Source organism: Amblyomma americanum, chromosome 5 (assembly GCF_052857255.1).
Source record: "Amblyomma americanum isolate KBUSLIRL-KWMA chromosome 5, ASM5285725v1, whole genome shotgun sequence".
NCBI classification, from domain to species: Eukaryota; Metazoa; Arthropoda; class Arachnida; order Ixodida; family Ixodidae; genus Amblyomma; species Amblyomma americanum.
Genome location: NC_135501.1, coordinates 1,571,297 through 1,589,212, shown reverse-complemented (window position 1 = coordinate 1,589,212; position 17,916 = coordinate 1,571,297). Strand labels below are relative to the sequence as shown.

Below are 17,916 nucleotides of genomic sequence, written 5' to 3'. Positions count from 1 at the left end.
ACTTTCAACAACCGTCTGGGTCGTAAAATAATGTTCGCTTGGGATCGTGCTGTTATATTCCGGGGTGTAGGGGGAGAATCATTGGTTCCGATTGGTATTTGTTTTGTGAATGTAGTGATCGCTGGCCACATGTTCCGAACTGAATTCACGATGCTCCCTCATTCTACGCATGACATCATCCTCGGTATTGACTTTTTGCACCAGTGCGGCGCTACTCTCGACTTCCGCAGTGGTGGCATATCGTTAAGTCCTGGCCTTCGGTCAGCTCTCATAGAAGACTCGCCAGTGGTTGCCCAAGTGTTTTCTGTCTCTGAAGATATCGTCGTTCCAGCAATGTCTGCCATATTTGTTCCCGTTGTGTCCTCGAGCACGATTTCTGATGCCTTCGATGCTGTGGTGGAACCTTGTTCCTTTAACTGTGCAAAGAAAAGTGTGCTAGTACCCCGCAGCGTCGTCCATGTGACCAAGGGCCATGCCACTCTTTGGACTGTCAATCATTCCAACGAACCTGCAGTATTGCCATGTGGTTTAAAACTTGCTGGCTTTGAAGAACATTTTTCTGTACCAGTTGCCGCTATCACTGACAACGTGTCTCGTCCAACTAGACGCCGCGATCTGCGCGACTCTCAATTCCTAGCCATGGTCAACAAATCCCTACCCACTAGCGACCGCCAGGTACTAGTGGCCGTTCTTATGAAGCATGCGGACGTGTTTGACTTTGCTCGCGACCAACCACCGCCGATTCCAGCTTCCCGTACCCATCACATGATCAATACTGGATCTGCACAGCCGATTCGCCAGAAGCCATACCGCGTCTCGCCTTCCGAACGTCAGATAATCGATGAACAAGTCCGTGACATGTTGCACCGTGGCATCATTCAGGAATCTTCAAGCCCGTGGGCTGCTCCAGTGATCCTTGTCAAAAAGAAAGATGGCACTTGGCGATTTTGTGTCGACTACCGCCGGCTTAACACTGTCACAAAGAAGGATGTTTACCCGCTTCCGCGCGTTGATGATGCCATTGACTGCCTCCACTCAGCCTCCTACTTTTCCTCGGTGGATCTACGGTCCGGGTACTGGCAGATCCCAATGCACCCGCAAGACAAAGAGAAGACAGCATTCGTGACACCTGACGGGTTGTATGAATTTAATGTTATGCCTTTCGGCCTTTGCAACGCTCCTGCCACTTTTGAACGATTTATGGATACGCTTTTACGTGGCCTGAAGTGGCAAGTTTGCATGTGTTATCTGGACGATGTTGTTATTTTTGGTAGGACCTTCGCTGAACATAACAGCCGCTTAGCCATTGTCCTAGACTGCATAGAGAGAGCGGGCCTCGTGCTGAACTCGAAGAAGTGTCGCTTCGGTGAACGCCAAATTACTGTGCTTGGTCATCTCGTTGACAAGGATGGCCTCAGACCCGATCCGCAGAAGGTTGAAGCTGTAAGCAGTGTCAAAGAACCCAAATCAGTGAAAGAGCTCAGGAGTTTCCTAGGACTTTGCTCATATTTTCGACGTTTCGTTCCCAAGTTTTCTGATTTAGCCTACCCGCTTACAAGTCTCCTGCAGAAAGACACCCCTTTCCACTGGACTCCCGAATGCGACTCCGCGTTTCGGCAGCTCAAGTTTCTCCTCACCTCGCGGCCAATATTACGTCATTTCTGCCCGACAGCACCGACTGAACTCCACACTGACGCCAGCGGCATCGGCGTGGGTGCTGTGCTTATCCAACGCCATGAGGGCAATCAACACGTTGTCGCTTATGCAAGTCGCACCCTCAGCAAGTCGGAACGCAATTACACTGTAACAGAGCAAGAGTGTCTCGCCGTTGTTTTCGGCGTACAACGGTTTCGTTCGTACCTTTATGGACGTGCTTTTACAGTCGTCACAGACCATCACTCTCTGTGCTGGCTGGTCAATCTACGCGACCCCTGCGGTCGGTTGGCCCACTGGGCGTTACGCCTCCAAGAGTTTAACTTCAAAGTGTCTTACAAAAGTGGCCGCCAACACGCAGACGCAGATTGCCTCTCGCGGCTGCCGCTCCCGGTTACTACTTCCGATGATGAAAACTTCGATGACTATCTCGCTGCCGTTTCCCAAGAGTTTCCAGATCTTGGCACTTTCCAGATGGAACAACGCAAGGATCAGCACTTGGCGCCGCTTTTTGCCGAAGCCCGTGACCCGACATCCGCAAGCCCTTTCTGCGTTCGCGACGGTTTACTCTACAGAACGAATTACTCGCCTGGAGGTGCGCGCTTTCTCCTCGTCGTTCCGGCTACTCTGTACTCCTCTGTTCTGCAGGCAATGCACGATGACGTCACGGCTGGGCACTTGGGGTTTGTCAGGACCCTTAACCGCATCAAGGAACGTTTTTACTGGCCAAAAATGCGTCACATGGTTCAGCGCTACGTGGCCACCTGCGTACAGTGTCAGCGGTTCAAGCTTCCCACGACTTCTCCACCTGGACGCCTGCATCCTTTGCCACCTCCAAGCACGCCATATGAACAAGTTGGACTCGATCTGCTCGGTCCGTTTCCCCGCTCGTCCAACGGTAACCGCTGGATTATAGTGTGCGTTGATCACCACACCCGTTACTGTGAGACCGCCGCCCTACCTTGCGCCACCGCTGCTGAGGTCTCGCTCTTCCTTCTTCGTGCTGTCATCCTCCGGCATGGACCTCCTCGAGTTGTTATCAGTGACCGCGGTCGCCAGTTTACGGCAGACGTTGTGGAAGAGCTTCTGCGTCTTAGTTCATGCCATTTTCGCCACTTGACGCCGTACCACCCCCAGTCTAATGGACTGGTTGAACGTACCAATCGGACACTCACGACCATGCTGGCCATGTATGTCGATTCCCGCCATAAGAACTGGGACGACGTGCTTCCCTTCATTACATACGCCTATAACACGTCGAGGCATGAAATAACTGGTTACAGCCCATTCTTCCTTCTTTATGCCCGTCCGCCTCGAAGCTCCCTCGACAGCATCTTACCTTTCTCTCTCGACACCGAGCCTTCTATTGCCAACACTTTATGTCGCGCTGAAGAAGCCCGTTGGATTGCCCGGATATGCACCTTGGCATCACAGCATCGCTCTAAGCAGCGTTATGACCGCCGGCGCAAGGATGTCTCCTACCTCCCCGGTGACGTTGTATGGTTGTGGACGCCCCTACACAAGCGTGGCTTATCAGAAAAGCTGCTATCCCACTACACAGGCCCGTTCATCGTTGTTGCTCGCCTCAATGACCTCAACTATGTCATCTCTCCCCAATCAACGCAAGGACGCCGCTCAAGGACAACCCAGGTCGTGCATGTCGCACGGCTGAAGCCATTCCACTCTCGGGACCCCGATTGATTGACTGGCCCAGAGGGCTTCGTCTGCGAACGGGGAAATGTCACGTGCTGCGCATGGGCTCTGAGGAATAAAGAAGACGTGCGGCGGCTGGAAGTAGAAGAGGAAGTCAAGGATCCTGCCGCCGGCGCACCAGGCTCCTCTCGACCTGCCTTGTAAATATTATTTGTAAATAGAACCTGTAACAATATGATGGTTAACGGAAAGGGTTCAGCTTAAGTTAAAGACAACACAGCCAGCCATGGAAAGGAAAATGATAGGTGTAACATTAAGAGACTTGAAGTGGGCAGAGTGGGTGGGGGAACAAAGGCGGGTTAATGACATCCTAGTCGAAATCAAGAGAAAGAAATGGGCTTGGGCGGGACATGTAATGCGAAGGCAAGATAACCGCTGGTCCTTGAGGGCAACGGAATGGATTCCAAGAGAAGGCAAGCGTAGCAGGGGGCAGCAGAAAGTTAGGTAGCGGATGAGATTAAGAAGTTTTCTTCGAGGAAACAGTGGTCACAGCTGGCAAAGGAAGTGGAGAGACATGGGCGAGGCTTTTGCCCTTCAGTGGGTGTAGTCAGGGTGGTGGTTTTGGGCCGAGTTCAAAGGCTGGAGAACCAGCTCAGCAAGGCATTTTTTGAAAGCATGAAAAGCTTACAGGTTTGCCCACAGACATTAGGCTACTGCATATTATATGAGTGTATAAGCAGTTAGTTGGATTGACACTGGAGGAAGTGAGAATTTTTCTTGCTGCACCTTTCTTGCTGCACCTCAGAAATAATAGCAGATGTTTCTTTCAAATACTTGTAGGTCAAAGACAGCCTCAGTTTGGCTGACCTCAAGTTTCTGCAGCTGTTGTTCACACACAAAAGAAAGCAATGCCCTAGCGAGCGGGAACATGACAAAAAGAGGAGAAATGCAGGGGTTTCTTCACCATGGGTAAGGGTGAGGGGACGATGCGGTCACATGGTAAGCAGGAATGCGAAAACTGTCTCAGCCGTCAACTGTAATCTGTTGCCGTTGCTGTGCTTGCCGTACAGTGGTAGTTACCATAGTTATCATACTTAGTGTCTGGCTGTACATTTTTGAAAATATATTTGTGTGTGGTGCTTCTTTTTGGACTTAGTGTTTTACTTGTTTTGATTTAGTGATGTGCTGCCACTGCGTGCAATGCCAAAGAGTGGTCGCTTTGCAGGGAGCATGACACAGTGGGTGCCGTGGCCGTGGACATGGCTGGCTGTGTGGCATGTGCCACCTCGACAGGTGGCTTGACAGGCCAGTTGTGCGGCCGGGTGGGCGACAGCCCAATCGTGGGTGCCGGCGGACTGGCAGACAATGCAGTGGGTGCCATCTCCACGACGGGGCATGGGGAGGCCATCATGAGGGCCTGCCTTGCATACGACATGGCTGCTCGTCTGCAGGCAGGTGCGTTGGCCCTGGCTTGATCTGTTCACCGGTAGTTGTGTCACTAAGAGGGCACACGTGAGCCTCAAAGTGGAGCATTTACATGCTAGGCTAGAATAGGTAAAAAAAGAACTACAGAAATTGCTACCAGTGGCCATTTTTGCGGTCAGATTATGGTGATGTCAGGGGGTAAGCATTGCTTCCATTCACTTGCAGAACAGTGATTGCAGAGCCTGTCTTGGCGTAATTAGTCCAAATCTATTGATTGTGAGAGAAACCTTAAGGTAGGCAATAACGTGGCCAGAGAGAGAGAGTCACAGAGCAGAATTTTACTGAGGGAAAGAATAATTTCTGTTACACTGGTAGACATGACAGCCACACGGAAAGACTAGAATATTAGTTGCAGATGCGTGCAGCCAATAGCTACATGTGACTGAAAGCAAAGCAGCAAACTCTTGTACCTTATTTTTTAAAATTCAGGATATGCAGTGGAAAGCCACCAGAACAGCTCATTCTCACACACGGGTTTCAAGAAATTTTACACATAGCTGTCTCCTTTACCATGTCTTCTCTGCTATAGAAGACTTTGCTATCCATGTACAGTTTGGAAAGCGCACGTCTGGTTCGACAGGATACCGGCAAGCTTTCTCAGAGGACGAAAGATCTGATTAAGAAACGCAAAAGCATGAGGGCATCCAACCCTATAGACAGGATAGAACTAGCAGAGCTATCGAAGTTAATAACCGCAAGGTAGCCGACATAAGGAAGTTTAATATGGAGAGAAGCGAGCATGCTCTAAAGAATGGAGGTAGCCTAAAAGCAATGAAGAGGAAGCTAGGCATAGGTAAAAACCAGATGTATGCATTAAGATACAAGCAGGGCAATGTCATTAGCAATATGGATAAGATAGTTAACGTAGCCGAAGAGTTCTACACAGAGCCGAAGAGTTCTACACAGACCTGTACAGTAGCCAATTTAATCAGAGCGTTAATGAGAAAGACAGCAGTGCACAGCAATGCATCATCCCGCCAGTAACGAAAGATGAAGTAAAGAAAGCCTTAGAAGCAATGAAAAGGGGAAAAGCAGCTGGGGAGGATCAGGTAACAGCAGATCTGTTGAAGGATGGAGGGGACGTCGTGTTAGAAAAACTAGCCACCCTGTATGCGCAATGCCTTTTGACCTCGACTGTACCAGAAGCTTGGAAGAATGCAAACATTATCTTAATTCATAAGAAGAGAGACGCCAAGGACTTGAAAAAGGCCGATCAGCTTACTATTTGTTGCCTACAAGGTATTTACTAAGATAATTGCTAATAGAGTCAGAGGAACCTTAGACTTTAATCAACCAAATGATGAGGCAGGCTTTTGTAAAGGATATTCCACAATAGATCATATTCACACTATCAATCAAGTGATAGAGAAATGCGCAGAATATAACCAACCTCTATATATAGCTTTCATTGATTACGAGGAAGGCATTGCGTAATCAGGGTGTAGAAGAGCCTTATGTCAAAATACTGGAAGGTATATGCAGCAACTGCACAGCTACCGTAGTGCTCCAAAAAGTGAGCAATAAAATTTCAATAAGGAAGGGCGTCAGGCAACGAGACACGATCTCGCCAATGCTATTCACCGCCTGTTTACAGGAAGTATTCAGAGGTTTGGATTGGGAACAGTTGGGGATAAGAGTTAATGGAGAATACCTAAATAATCTCTCAATTCGCTGATGACATTGCCTTGCTGAGTCACTCAGGAGGTGAACTGCAAAGCATGATCAATGATTTAGGCAGGCAGAGCAGAACATTTGGTGCAAAAATTAACATGCAGAAAACCAAAGTAATGTTCAACAGTCTAGCAAGGAAACAACAGTTCACCAGTGGAAGCGAGGTGCTGGAAGTGGCAAAGTTTTCTACTTTGGGCAGGTAGTGACAGCTGATCCGGATCCTTTGATCCTTGAAGGATCCATGGCTTCCTGTAGACGGCACCTCTGGCCGGACCCAGCCGGGGGAATCAGCAGTCGCCTTTTCCTGCCCTCCCCTCCATCTTTCACTTTCCTTTTCTCTTTCTCACACACAACTATGCTTTCTTCTCCTCTGTTGGTGACTTTTTCCTGGCAGTGAGGTTTAACCCTGTGTGAGTAACCACCCTGAGTTACTTCGTATTCGGGTTTAATAACGGTGTACAGCTGGCGTGGGCAGCCGGTACCAAGGCCGAAGAACACACATATTTTACGGCTCCTCCCCCTTCACAAAATGGTCATCTTCGCAAAGAGGGCGGACCAAAGGGACTGCCCAGTACTTTCAAAAATCAAAGAAACTTTCCCAAAGTTCCATGTTCTTCACAGCAGAGCTACAGATAAAACTGCCCAAACAATATCCCTATTCATGGTAGACTAAAAAATCTAACCGATCCTTAAGCATGGGCTAGAAGCGAACAAAGATGCCCAGTGGCGACCTCCTACGAAGACTGAAAGACAACGCCCAGTATTCAAAACTTCCCAACTTAAGGTCTACTGGGGGTACCCCTGTCTCAATTACTGCACGCAGACCCTTGAACGCCATCCAGGGTGTGATCTCTGAAACCGATTTTCTTGAACTCGCAGAAGAGGATATGCTCTAGGGTCTCAAGGACCAGAATGTCTTCAGTGTACACCGTATAGAAATCAGGAAGGGAAACAAAGAAATTGCAACAAAACATCTTGTCCTCCTCACCTTCAGCTCAAGTAGGCTGCCCAAATCAGTTGAGGTCCTAAATATATCTGTCAGACACTACATCTGGAACCCGCTATGGTGTTTCAACTGCCAGCAATGTGGTCATGGCTCACACAAGTTTCCATAGGCACCAAAAATGCGCGAAATGCGGCTCACACGAGCATGCTTCTGAAAACTGTGAAGCAGCAGCACTACGCTGTGCAAACTGTGATGGAGATCATCCCACCTATTCAAGGTCATATACCTCATGGAAGAATGATTAAGAGATAATAATCATGATGACAAAACAAAATATCAATTTTAAGGAAGCACGATGACTCATCCATGCAACGAACGCTTGCAATTTCTCCACAAAAAGAAACTTAGCTGATGTGATGCACAAGGGTGGTGCACCACACAGTACTCGGGCACCTGTCGAGATCACTTTCACCGAGCCTCTGGCAGGGACAGCGAAGGCTGCTCTGCCATCTTCAAAGCAGGGAGCACCAGTCCATTGGTTAGCATCCCACAGGGCTGCAGGCCTGAAGCCCACACACCCACGGCTTCTCCACAGTCCTCCAGCACCTTCAGTGAGGTGATGGACATAACTCCCTGTCTGCCTGCTTTGCAGTGGCCTCTTAAGACTGAAAAAAACGACAGAGCCCTGCTAGCGGTACCAGAAAAGAAGTAAATCTCTTCCACTCCTGCCTAAAAACATACAAACCGGACTTTTTTGGTTCAATGGAACTGAGAGGACTGCTAAGGAATTGCAGTGGCATAACACAAATTCCAGGCTCAATGTTGCCTGTAGGCTCATGTCTTCAGGAAACAATCATGATCTCCAACATGTGGATATCCTGAAACATTATAATACTTTTCGACTCAATTGCAAGCAGACAAATATGCTCTCGAGAGGCATCACAATTGTCATTCAAAGCAGCGTCCCTGCTCAAGAAATAAAACTTGGTCGTTGAGGACAGCATCGTCAGTTACAAAACAATAGTATGCTCTGTATACGTCCCTCCACATCTCGCATTAACAGTCCAAGATATAGACGACCTAATCGATGAACTGCGAGAGCCATAGCTGGTAGTTAGGGATTTTAATGCCCACTCCCCTTTTTCCGGAAGCGAATGCCGTGAATCTAGGGACCAAATAATCAGAAGATTTTATCCTCGCAAATAATGTATGTCTTGTAAATACGGAAAAGGCCACATATTGTTGCGCAAACTCAGGAAAAATGAGCTTCCTTGATCTAGCTTTCACATCGCCATCACATCACCACATGACCACTTTGTCATCGCTGGTCTTCAGGTTTCTTGTTTCGATTGCTGCCGCCGCACTGGTGCCCAGTGCGAGACACTTTTTTGACTCGCTATGAATAACGAGCTTTAGAACTGTACATAAACTTTGTGTGAGTGCACATAGTATGTGTTGGTACTGGAAAATGTTTGGCTCAACCGCCTTATTTACTTGTTTCCTTCTGACTGCATCAGTTCGAAGCGCCAAAAAACCATGGTCAGCCATCTTTGCATTTTTATTTCTTCAATCAGTTCGTTACCTAATGCTTTTTATGCCCGCATAATTCGTTGTCAAATTGCATAGATTAAAAGCAGAGCATTGCCTTAAAGTTTTCTTTCCAGGGCTCAATGTTTTTGCCAAACGGAGGAATATGTATTCAGAGCCATTAAGAATGTCACCACGCAGCACTGCGCATGAGGTTTACAACCGAATGTGTGTGTGCGTGTGATCGCCGGACGATTTCGAAGATATTATTTTATCATCCGTTACATTCAGGCTTTCAGAGTATGGCCATCCAAGCTGCTTCAGGAGCTTAGCAACATTTGACTGTGCCCTCCTGCTGTGTACGACTGAAAGCTGCTCTGGAGTTCGGCAGCTGCAGCTGTAGCCATCTGGAATGAGCTTCAATATACAAGGTTGTGTCATGATATATTCCGCCACTGTCCAGTGTATTAGCGTACTTCTTTAGACCTTTGCATCGGGCGAGGAAATTGTAAACGCCTCCTCTGAGGACTGTCGCAAACCAGTTCCACTGCCACTTATCCCGTGCTATTGCCAAGTGCACACAACATTGCAGTGAGGACTGCGCTAATGCCTAGGAAGCATTTATTGCAAAGGTCTTGAAAAGCATCAATTATTCGATGTGTTGGATCAGTGTCCAGCCACTGCGTTGGCTCAGTGGTTATGGCGCTCGGCTGCTGACCCGAAAGACACGGGTTCAATCCCGGCCGCGGAGATCGAATTTTGATGGAGGCGAAAATCTATGTGCTATGTCTACTGTGCTATGTCAGTGAAAATCTACTGTGCTATGTCAGTGCATGTTAAAGAACCCCAGGTGGTTGAAATTTCAGGAGCCCTTTACTACGGCGTCCCTCATAGCCCGAGTCACTTTGGGACATTAAACTCCCATAAACCAGCGCTCGTCAAATGTGAGCAAGGTTACAGGCATGCACTCTCCTCCTTCGCATGATGAATTATGAATGTGGTGGCACTAATAGCCATATTAATATGCTTTTTAATACACTGTGAAAATAATGCGGCGACATTACAATTCCTCAGTAGTACTGCTGTGAAGATATCGTCAGTTAGCTCTGGCATTCCCACAGCTACTGTCGGCATTGAAATAAACTGGCGTGTGGAGTTCGTGATATGTTTATTTGTTTCAAGGAACAACACGTTAACATTCTGTTCTCCCAGAAAGCAGCATGAACTTGCAAGACAGCTCCTCGAAAAACGGCACCACAGCCGGGTTTAAGAGAATTGACATTCGTGCACATGTTGCACAGCAACACTGCACACCAACACCCACTGCGGTGGCTCAATTGTTTTATTTATTTATTTATTTATTTTATTTTACAGGTACTGCCAGCCATATTATCAGGCCTTAGGCAGGAATGGACAACACAAATCAACAAATTCAAAAACATTAAAAGACACTGAATGGTAAATCAGAACAAAAACAAAAACACAAGATACTATTTACAACATGAATGTCATTTTTGTGGGGGGAGGCACATGTCACTCAGGATTTATGCGCAAGTGCACAGAGGAATGACGAAACCGTTGGGCAGTCAACCGTGTTGGTGGATGACGCATTCCAATCGCAAATAGTGCGTGGAAAAAAGGAATTATTAAATGCGTTAGCCCTGCACGAAAAGTCTAGGACTTTCTTGGTGTGATATGAGCGCGTAGAGCGGCGGTTAGCTGGCAGAATGTATAAACATTTGTCTATTCCCAACTGGTTATGATTGAGTAAATAGAAAAATTTCATCTTATTCCGGTAACGTCTCAATGTGAGACTTTCCAGTTCTGCAGCTTCTAGAAGTAATGATGGGGATGTGCGCCAGCTGTATGAGTTAAACATGAACCTAGCTGATTTTCTTTGAACTTTCTCAATTTTGGTAATATTAGATTGTGTATGTGGATTCCAGACAATCGCGGCATACTCTAGGACGGGTCGGATAAATGTTTTGTAGGCTAAAATTTTATTTCAGGTGAAGCGTTCCCTAACGTACGCCTTAAAAATCCGAGTTTCTTCATAGCTCTATCTTAGGTGTGTGTTGCATGTTCATTCCACCTAAGATCTGATGAAATAATAACTCCCAAGTATTTGTAGCTGGAAACAACAGATAAGCACTGGTTGTTAATGTTATAAGCAAATGTCAAGGGGTTCTTTTTGTGTGTAACGGTCATTGCCACGGTCTTTTTAAGATTAATAGTCATCTGCCAATCCGAGCAACAAGTTTGTATTTTAGATAGGGAGGTGTTTAAAACTGCGTGGTCATTCGCATTGCGTATTTCATGATACAGGACGCAGTCATCTGCAAAAAGACGATCTTGACGCTTATGTCACTGATGATATCATTTATGAAAATCAGAAAGAATAGCGGACCTAAAACGGAGCCTTGTGGAATGCCTGAGTGAACGTTTGCGGAAGAAGAAGCTGCATCATTGACTTGAACACATTGCTTCCGTAAAGAGAGGTATTTTTGAATCCAGTTAATTAAGGTGCTGTTCTTTAGTATGGGCCTTAGTTTCAGCAGTAATTTGGAGTGAGAGACGCGGTCAAATGCTTCCTCGAAATCGAGGAAAATTATGTCAACTTGGCTTTGCTGTCTAAAGCTGCTGCTAAATCATGAACTGTTTCGATGAGCTGAGTTACGGTGGAAAAATCTCGCCTAAACCCATGTTGTCTGGTATCAACTAATGCGTTGTCATTCAGAAAGACAGATATGTGTTTGAATATTATCTGTTCGAGCAATTTAGCACATGTGCAAGGTAAAGAAATTGGCCTGTATGATGTGAAGAGGGACGGATTTTCTGTTTTTGGTATGGGAACGATATTTGCGTACTTCCACACTGTTTGGAGTTCCGCGCTTGATAATGACTTCTTGAATATTAAAATTAGGTATCTTGAACACCACTCGGCGTAGCGGAAAAGAAATGCGTTCGGAGTTCAATCAGCTCCAGGCGATTTTTTGGTTTCTAGATTGAGTAAAAGTGCTAACACCCCTTCGTGAGTAATCGTGACGTCACCAATTGTTAGAATGTGTTCATAGACTGGGAAGTGTGGGCTGATACCGTCATCATGCATAAGCGCCGTGCAGAGGTACTGGTTGAGCGCATCTGCGATATTTTGATTGTCAGTGATAGAAGTATCACCGATACAGAGTTTGGGTGCAACTTTCATTTTCGGCGATAAGTGCTGCCAAAACTTCTCCGGGGAAGAGACCAAAAAGTTTTTTAGCGTTATTTTCTGAAAATGATCTTTTGCGTTTTTTATTTTTTTCAGCTAATGATACACAGAAGCCAAGCAAACTGTGACAAGTGGAAATAGTGGGACGTAGTTTGTGTTGTTTTCTTGCCTACCTTACATCCTAACCGCACGATTTCTTTTTTTACCCAGGGATTGCGTTTCCGCAGCACTTTTCGTTTCACTGGAACAAACTTTTGCACACATTCTAAGACAAGGCATTTGAAGGAACACCACAGGTCATCAATTGAATGTTCATTTGATCCACACATAACTTGAAATGTAGATAACGAGCTCTCCAGTGCATCAAGTACATCAATATCATTGGCACGCGAGAAAATAGGGACAGTTCTTTCTTGTTTTTCAATATGTGAATCGAAGTTCACTTCCAAAGTTAGGTAAATTTTGTGGTCTGATATGCCTTCAAACACCTGAACTTGTGGGTTTCTACGAATAACAGTGGCGTTTGCAAGAAAAAGGTCCAGAATTGACAGTGTGTTATTGTGAACACGGGTAGGTTCTTTGACAAGTTGAGTAAGGTTATGGAGAACTACTATATCAACGAAAGGCTCAGAAGCACTTGAAAGGGGCTCAGGAAAATCATTCCAATTGACAGATGGAACATTAAAGTCTCCAGTAAGGAGCATAGCAGAGCGCTTTTTCCTGCAGGCGCACAAGAACTCATTAAGGTTTTTGAAGAAGGCGTTGTCGCAGTTTGGTGGATGATAGAACCCTCCTACAATTAAATTACATTCATTGAGAAACAGTTTTACAACAACGCATTCAATTCCTGTAATATCAGGCAGCCTAGTAGCCTTCAGCGTTTCTTTGAGAAGAATAGCAACGCCACCGCCACGGGAGTCTCTGTCGTGTCTGTAAATTTTGTACTCATTGGGTGTTATTTCCCAGTCGGTGATGCCACTAAGTAACCAGGTTTCTGTTATTACTAGAACGTGGGGTTTGTGTGCGGTTACAATGCTTTCTAATTCGGCAGTTTCGGCTACTTCATGAAGCAGAGTACCCCGGGAACCTGGCTGCGTTTTGATGGAGGGGGGAAAACGCAAAAGGTGCCTGTGTGCTGTTTGATGTCTATGCACATTAAAGGTGTCCAGGTGGTCGAAATTATTCCAGAGCCCTCCACTATGGCACCTCTTTCTTCTTTCACTCCCACTTTCCACCCTTCCCTCACAGTGCAGTTGTGTCCACCGAGAAGTGAGACAGTTACTTCGCCATTTCCGTTATTCAGAAGCCACTAATTGTTATTAACAGTTCCAAAGGCCAGAAATGGCAGACGTCCTAGTGGCGCCACCTGTCGTGAGCAGAGCAAACTGCTCTCTGTAAACGGTCATCTTTAGCGAGCTACGTGACCGAAGCAGCAGTGTTCCCAGTGCTGATTGTGTCTGCAACCCTCTATTCCTCAGACCCCTCTATGTTTCTTTAACCTTGTTCTTAACCAATAATTCCTGGTTTGTCTCCCACTGCTGTCCAAATATTTTCTTGACAATTTTTTAGTTCGCTTTCTCCTTCTTGTGTCGACATTCCTCAATGATCTATAACAGCACGACAGACGGGACAGAGAAGAGAGGACACAACACAGAGCGCTGACTCACAACTAAATCTAGCTCGCCCAACAAATGGTATTGTCGGACATTCCTCATGTGTAAGCAACTAAAAATATTCTTTGCTAATAACTGAAAATTTTCCCAGCCAACTGCTTTTCGCCCATTTCTCTTAATCACTCCTCAGATTCTGTCTTGCTGGTAGCTTTCCTGCCCTTGAATGACGCCTATCCCATGTCACCTTCGACGAACGAGACCATGAACTGCACGGCAGGAAACATGCCAATAATCTACGCCCAGTCATTACATCACAAACTTTGCCCTTAAAATGCCACTTACTCGCCTTGTCCGCTTCATTGTAATCAAGGAACCGAAACGTCCTTCTCCATTTTTTGCCTTGGCTAGTGGCTAACTCGTTTTCTCTTTTATGTCTGACCTGACGAATTTTCATTGAACCCTTGAAGACATGGTGACAGATAATGGGCTTCAGTTATGTCCACATATTCTCAGGATTTCTTACAGGACGTGGGCACTAAGCATTGTGTGGTGTTTATATATTACCCGCATTGCAATGCCCAGGCCATATCGTTTAATCTCATCTCGTCTAAGAATCCTTCTTTGACAAGCTGGTGGTATACATGGTAAACCTGTGGCAGCGGTTCAACAAGTCGCAACAGTTAGTGACAAGCTGCATGGATGCAAAACGGGGTGCCAGAGATTCTTCCATCAAGTCAAGGGACTTTGTCCACTGGACGTAAAGAAGTGTATAAATAGTAATCCATTTTTACTAGGAGATGAAAAAAAATTTTGTTTGTCAAAATTGACATTATTTGCTTGGGGAGGCCAACGAGATGCGCGGATGTTAGTGAAGTAGAAGTGGTTGATTTGGCATGAAATCTGTCGTACATTGAATCCTCTAGATACTGGGACAGCATCAGGAAGTTATTCCAGTTTCTAGTGCAGAATGCACTGAGCATGGTGGGCAACAGACAGAACTGGGCCAACAGCAAAAAGAAAAGCACGGCTGTGGAAGCACCATGTAGCTCTCAGCAGTGACAGACAGTTCTCTCACAGTAACGGCAAGTAGGCTAGTAGCGTGTTGTGTTTTTTTTTTTTGCTCTCAAGAAATTTTGTGTCTTATCAAGCTTGTTTCTTTTGTTGTTGTTGTCCTAAAGATGGAAAGATGTTGTCTAGAGATTGTGCTACTGTTATATAATACGGCATCTCTACATAAACATGCATTGTCGGAATAAACTGGCTTTTGGTGCCACACCGCTGACGCCGCCGCCCACGAACATTACCCTGGTGCCGATACTTCGATGCTACCACATTATGCTTAACAAAGCGCTTGAGTGAGCTCGAACTGCAAATTAATACTTACTTCACGGCCATAGGTCACCAGCCAACAGCAAGCCGTGCATAGGACGTCAAATGAACATCGCTGTGTGAAGCTCGTCGTCACACATATTCAGTCGTTGCCAGTCAAACGCAATAAACAGAAACTCAACAATAAACTTTATGCTAGTTATCTCACCCTGTGTCTATGACATGCATGTGCGAAAACATGGAGACGCAAAAACAGCTCCTACTTGCATGGCTTGACGGTCTTTCTTTCGAATGCTTTGCCCCATTTCCTCTGACCCCAGCCGCTTGCATGTCTCCCCTTTCAGGCATTTTGCCCACCAAGGCATTGGGAGATTCGCTGCAGCGGATGCGGCTCAAGACTCAGGGTGGCTGTGCCGGTGCTGTCTTGGTGACCCCTTCGGGCACTGTGGCTACAGCCACCAGCACTGAGGTCATGCCGTGGGCCTGCCGGAACCCACGTGGCTACCAATGCGGAAGCAGGCCCGACGAGCACCCCGCCTCCTAGGAGCAAACGAGTGGCCGTGGGAAGCTATGTCTCACTGTGAAAGCTCGCGTCTACTGGGTTCATAAAGCCTATTCTTTTTAAAAGGCACTGACCACTGACCAAAACTTGTCATGTGATTATGGCAGAAGTGAAAAGTCTGTGCCTCATATTGTAACACTGATTAGAGCAGAAAGTTGGGCGGGTTGGTTGAAATGCATGGTAGGTAATTGCGAAAGACGAAGGAAAAGGCACCACAAGGACGAGTGCTAAATGAAGGTTTATTGCTGAACGCAGAGGTATTAAAAGGAAGCGTAAACAGACTAGAACAAAAAAACACAAAACCAGCGCACAGCACCAATTGTCAGCAAAACATATGACCAACCAGCATGAGTCAAAAGCAACACCTAAGGGGCCACGGGGCCAATGATACCCTAGTGAAGTGGCTGGGAAATCGAACTCCCTGTCAGTCAAATTGATCGATAATTGACTGATGCAAGATCCCTTGCACATGTGGTGTGCAAGGGAGCAGCAGTACTGTTGACGTCCTGAATGTCTTCAAGAAAAGTAATTTTGATCTGAATTACTCTATAGAAGTCCCAAAAAACTTTGTTTCTTGACCTACTCTTATCTGTTTGCCCGATCATGTTTGTTAGCCTTACCATCCCAGGTCTAAAAAAAGCTCTTCTTGACTACTGCAAGGTCATTAAAAATGGAATTGAAACTTCAAGTCTAGAAGCTGCCATCACTAACTAAAGCATGTCGTCATTCTTTGCAAAGGAGTGTCATTTCGCAGGTAGACAGACTTAGAGGCAGTGGATACTCAAAGCACGTGATCGTTCAGGCCTGTGGGAAGCTGATTAGATGGCTTAAGGGTTTGTTTAACTCAAAAAACCCTGTAAGAGAATGGCGCAGATTTGCAACGATTCCTTGCATAGAATGTCGCATAGGTTAAAAAATGTCGCAGGTCGGTATAATGTGCCTGTTGTCTTTTCCGCTCCAGAAAAATTGTCTAGAATTTGTTCGCAATTGGGGAGCCAGCAGGATGAAGGCGGAAAAAGAAAAAAAAACTGGTGCAGTATGAACCATAAGGTCCTGTTCAACACGTGTGGTGTCGTGGTTGTCCGTAAGTTGCTCTAGTGCCTTATACATTGGCCATACTGGCCGATGCGAGATTGGGAGAGCATTGCAGATTTGTAGAGGCAAAAAGAAAAAATGCACACGTTTGTTTTCTAGGGTGACTCTTCTTTTTCAGGCACTGGGTTCAATTGGTTTGGGAGTTAATGGAGGCCTTCCATATACGCATGTGCAAGAGATCTTGCATCAGTCAACCATCGATCAGTTTGACTGATAGGGAGTTTGATTTCCCAGCCACTTCACTAGGGTATCATTGGCCCCTTGGCTCCTTAGATGTTGCTTTGGACTCATGCCGGTTGGTGATAAGTTTTGCTGAAGATTAGCTCTGTGTGCCGGTTTTATGTTTTTTGTTCTATTCTGTCGACACTTCATTTTAATACGTGTATGTTTAGGAATAAACCTTCATTTGTGAGTTAGCACTTGTCCTTGTGGTCCCTTGCCTTTTATCTTTTCTTGCACTATTACCTGCGATGCATATTGCAGCAGTTCAGCACTGCAGTGCCAAAGAAACGGATTTATAATTTTAATTTGGCACAAGGGCAACTATACATCACTGAACAACGAACTTGCCTCTTTTGCTTCCCGATTTTATTAATCTAAGATTGTAGTTCCCTTTGGGACATATTTAAGAAAAAGTTGGACAGCCTAATCGATCAATAAGTCCCTCTGGTAAGTGGTGCCGTGACAACCCAGACAGCTTATCAAGAAAAAACATTGTGTTCTAAAATAATACAAAAAAAATCTGTTCTCTGCCATATTGCAGTTGATTCAAGCTCTTGGCAGTGCACTAAAAACTGAAATTGAAGCTCTTAACGATAGCTTCTTTAATGAGTTGGGTTCAAAACTGCATAGCAACCGCAAGGAATTGTCGACTTTTTTGAAACACAACGGACTGAATCAGTCGGAATCCCAAATTTAGACGTCGACGGTGACCTTATTACTAATAATGGTGATGAGGCGTGCCGCTTTAATGCATATCTTCTGTCTGCTTTGGCGCCAACGTACATCAGAGTACTTCGTAGAATTCATGAATCTCTCACCAAAACCATGCCTGAATGGGTTTTTACTTACCAAGAAATGTTAATACATGAATGTAATTGATCATTACTTAGTCACCTTGTTCCGAACATCTCTTAACACTGCATGTTTGCCAACCAACTAGAAAAGTGAT

At 45.9% G+C, this 17,916-nt stretch overlaps 1 protein-coding gene across 4 annotated transcripts in view; it reads left to right on the top strand.

Moving 5' to 3' along the window:
* The window catches only part of LOC144132229 (isoaspartyl peptidase/L-asparaginase), an 86,805-nt gene extending 69,641 nt beyond the window's left edge, over positions 1–17,164 (top strand). For 2 of the 4 annotated variants that reach the window (XR_013314726.1, XR_013314725.1), the window contains 3 exons: positions 4,532–4,761; positions 9,227–9,366; positions 15,433–15,569. Coding sequence is in view for 2 of the 4 variants with exons in the window: in XM_077664484.1 (XP_077520610.1) it covers positions 4,532–4,761; positions 15,433–15,632 (430 nt within the window). In the remaining 2 variants the exon portion in view is untranslated. Of the gene's footprint in view, positions 1–4,531; positions 4,762–9,226; positions 9,367–15,432 lie in introns of all 4 variants that reach the window. The other 2 variants (XM_077664484.1, XM_077664483.1) reach the window with 1 other exon arrangement.
* Positions 17,165–17,916: the final 752 nt, after the last annotated feature.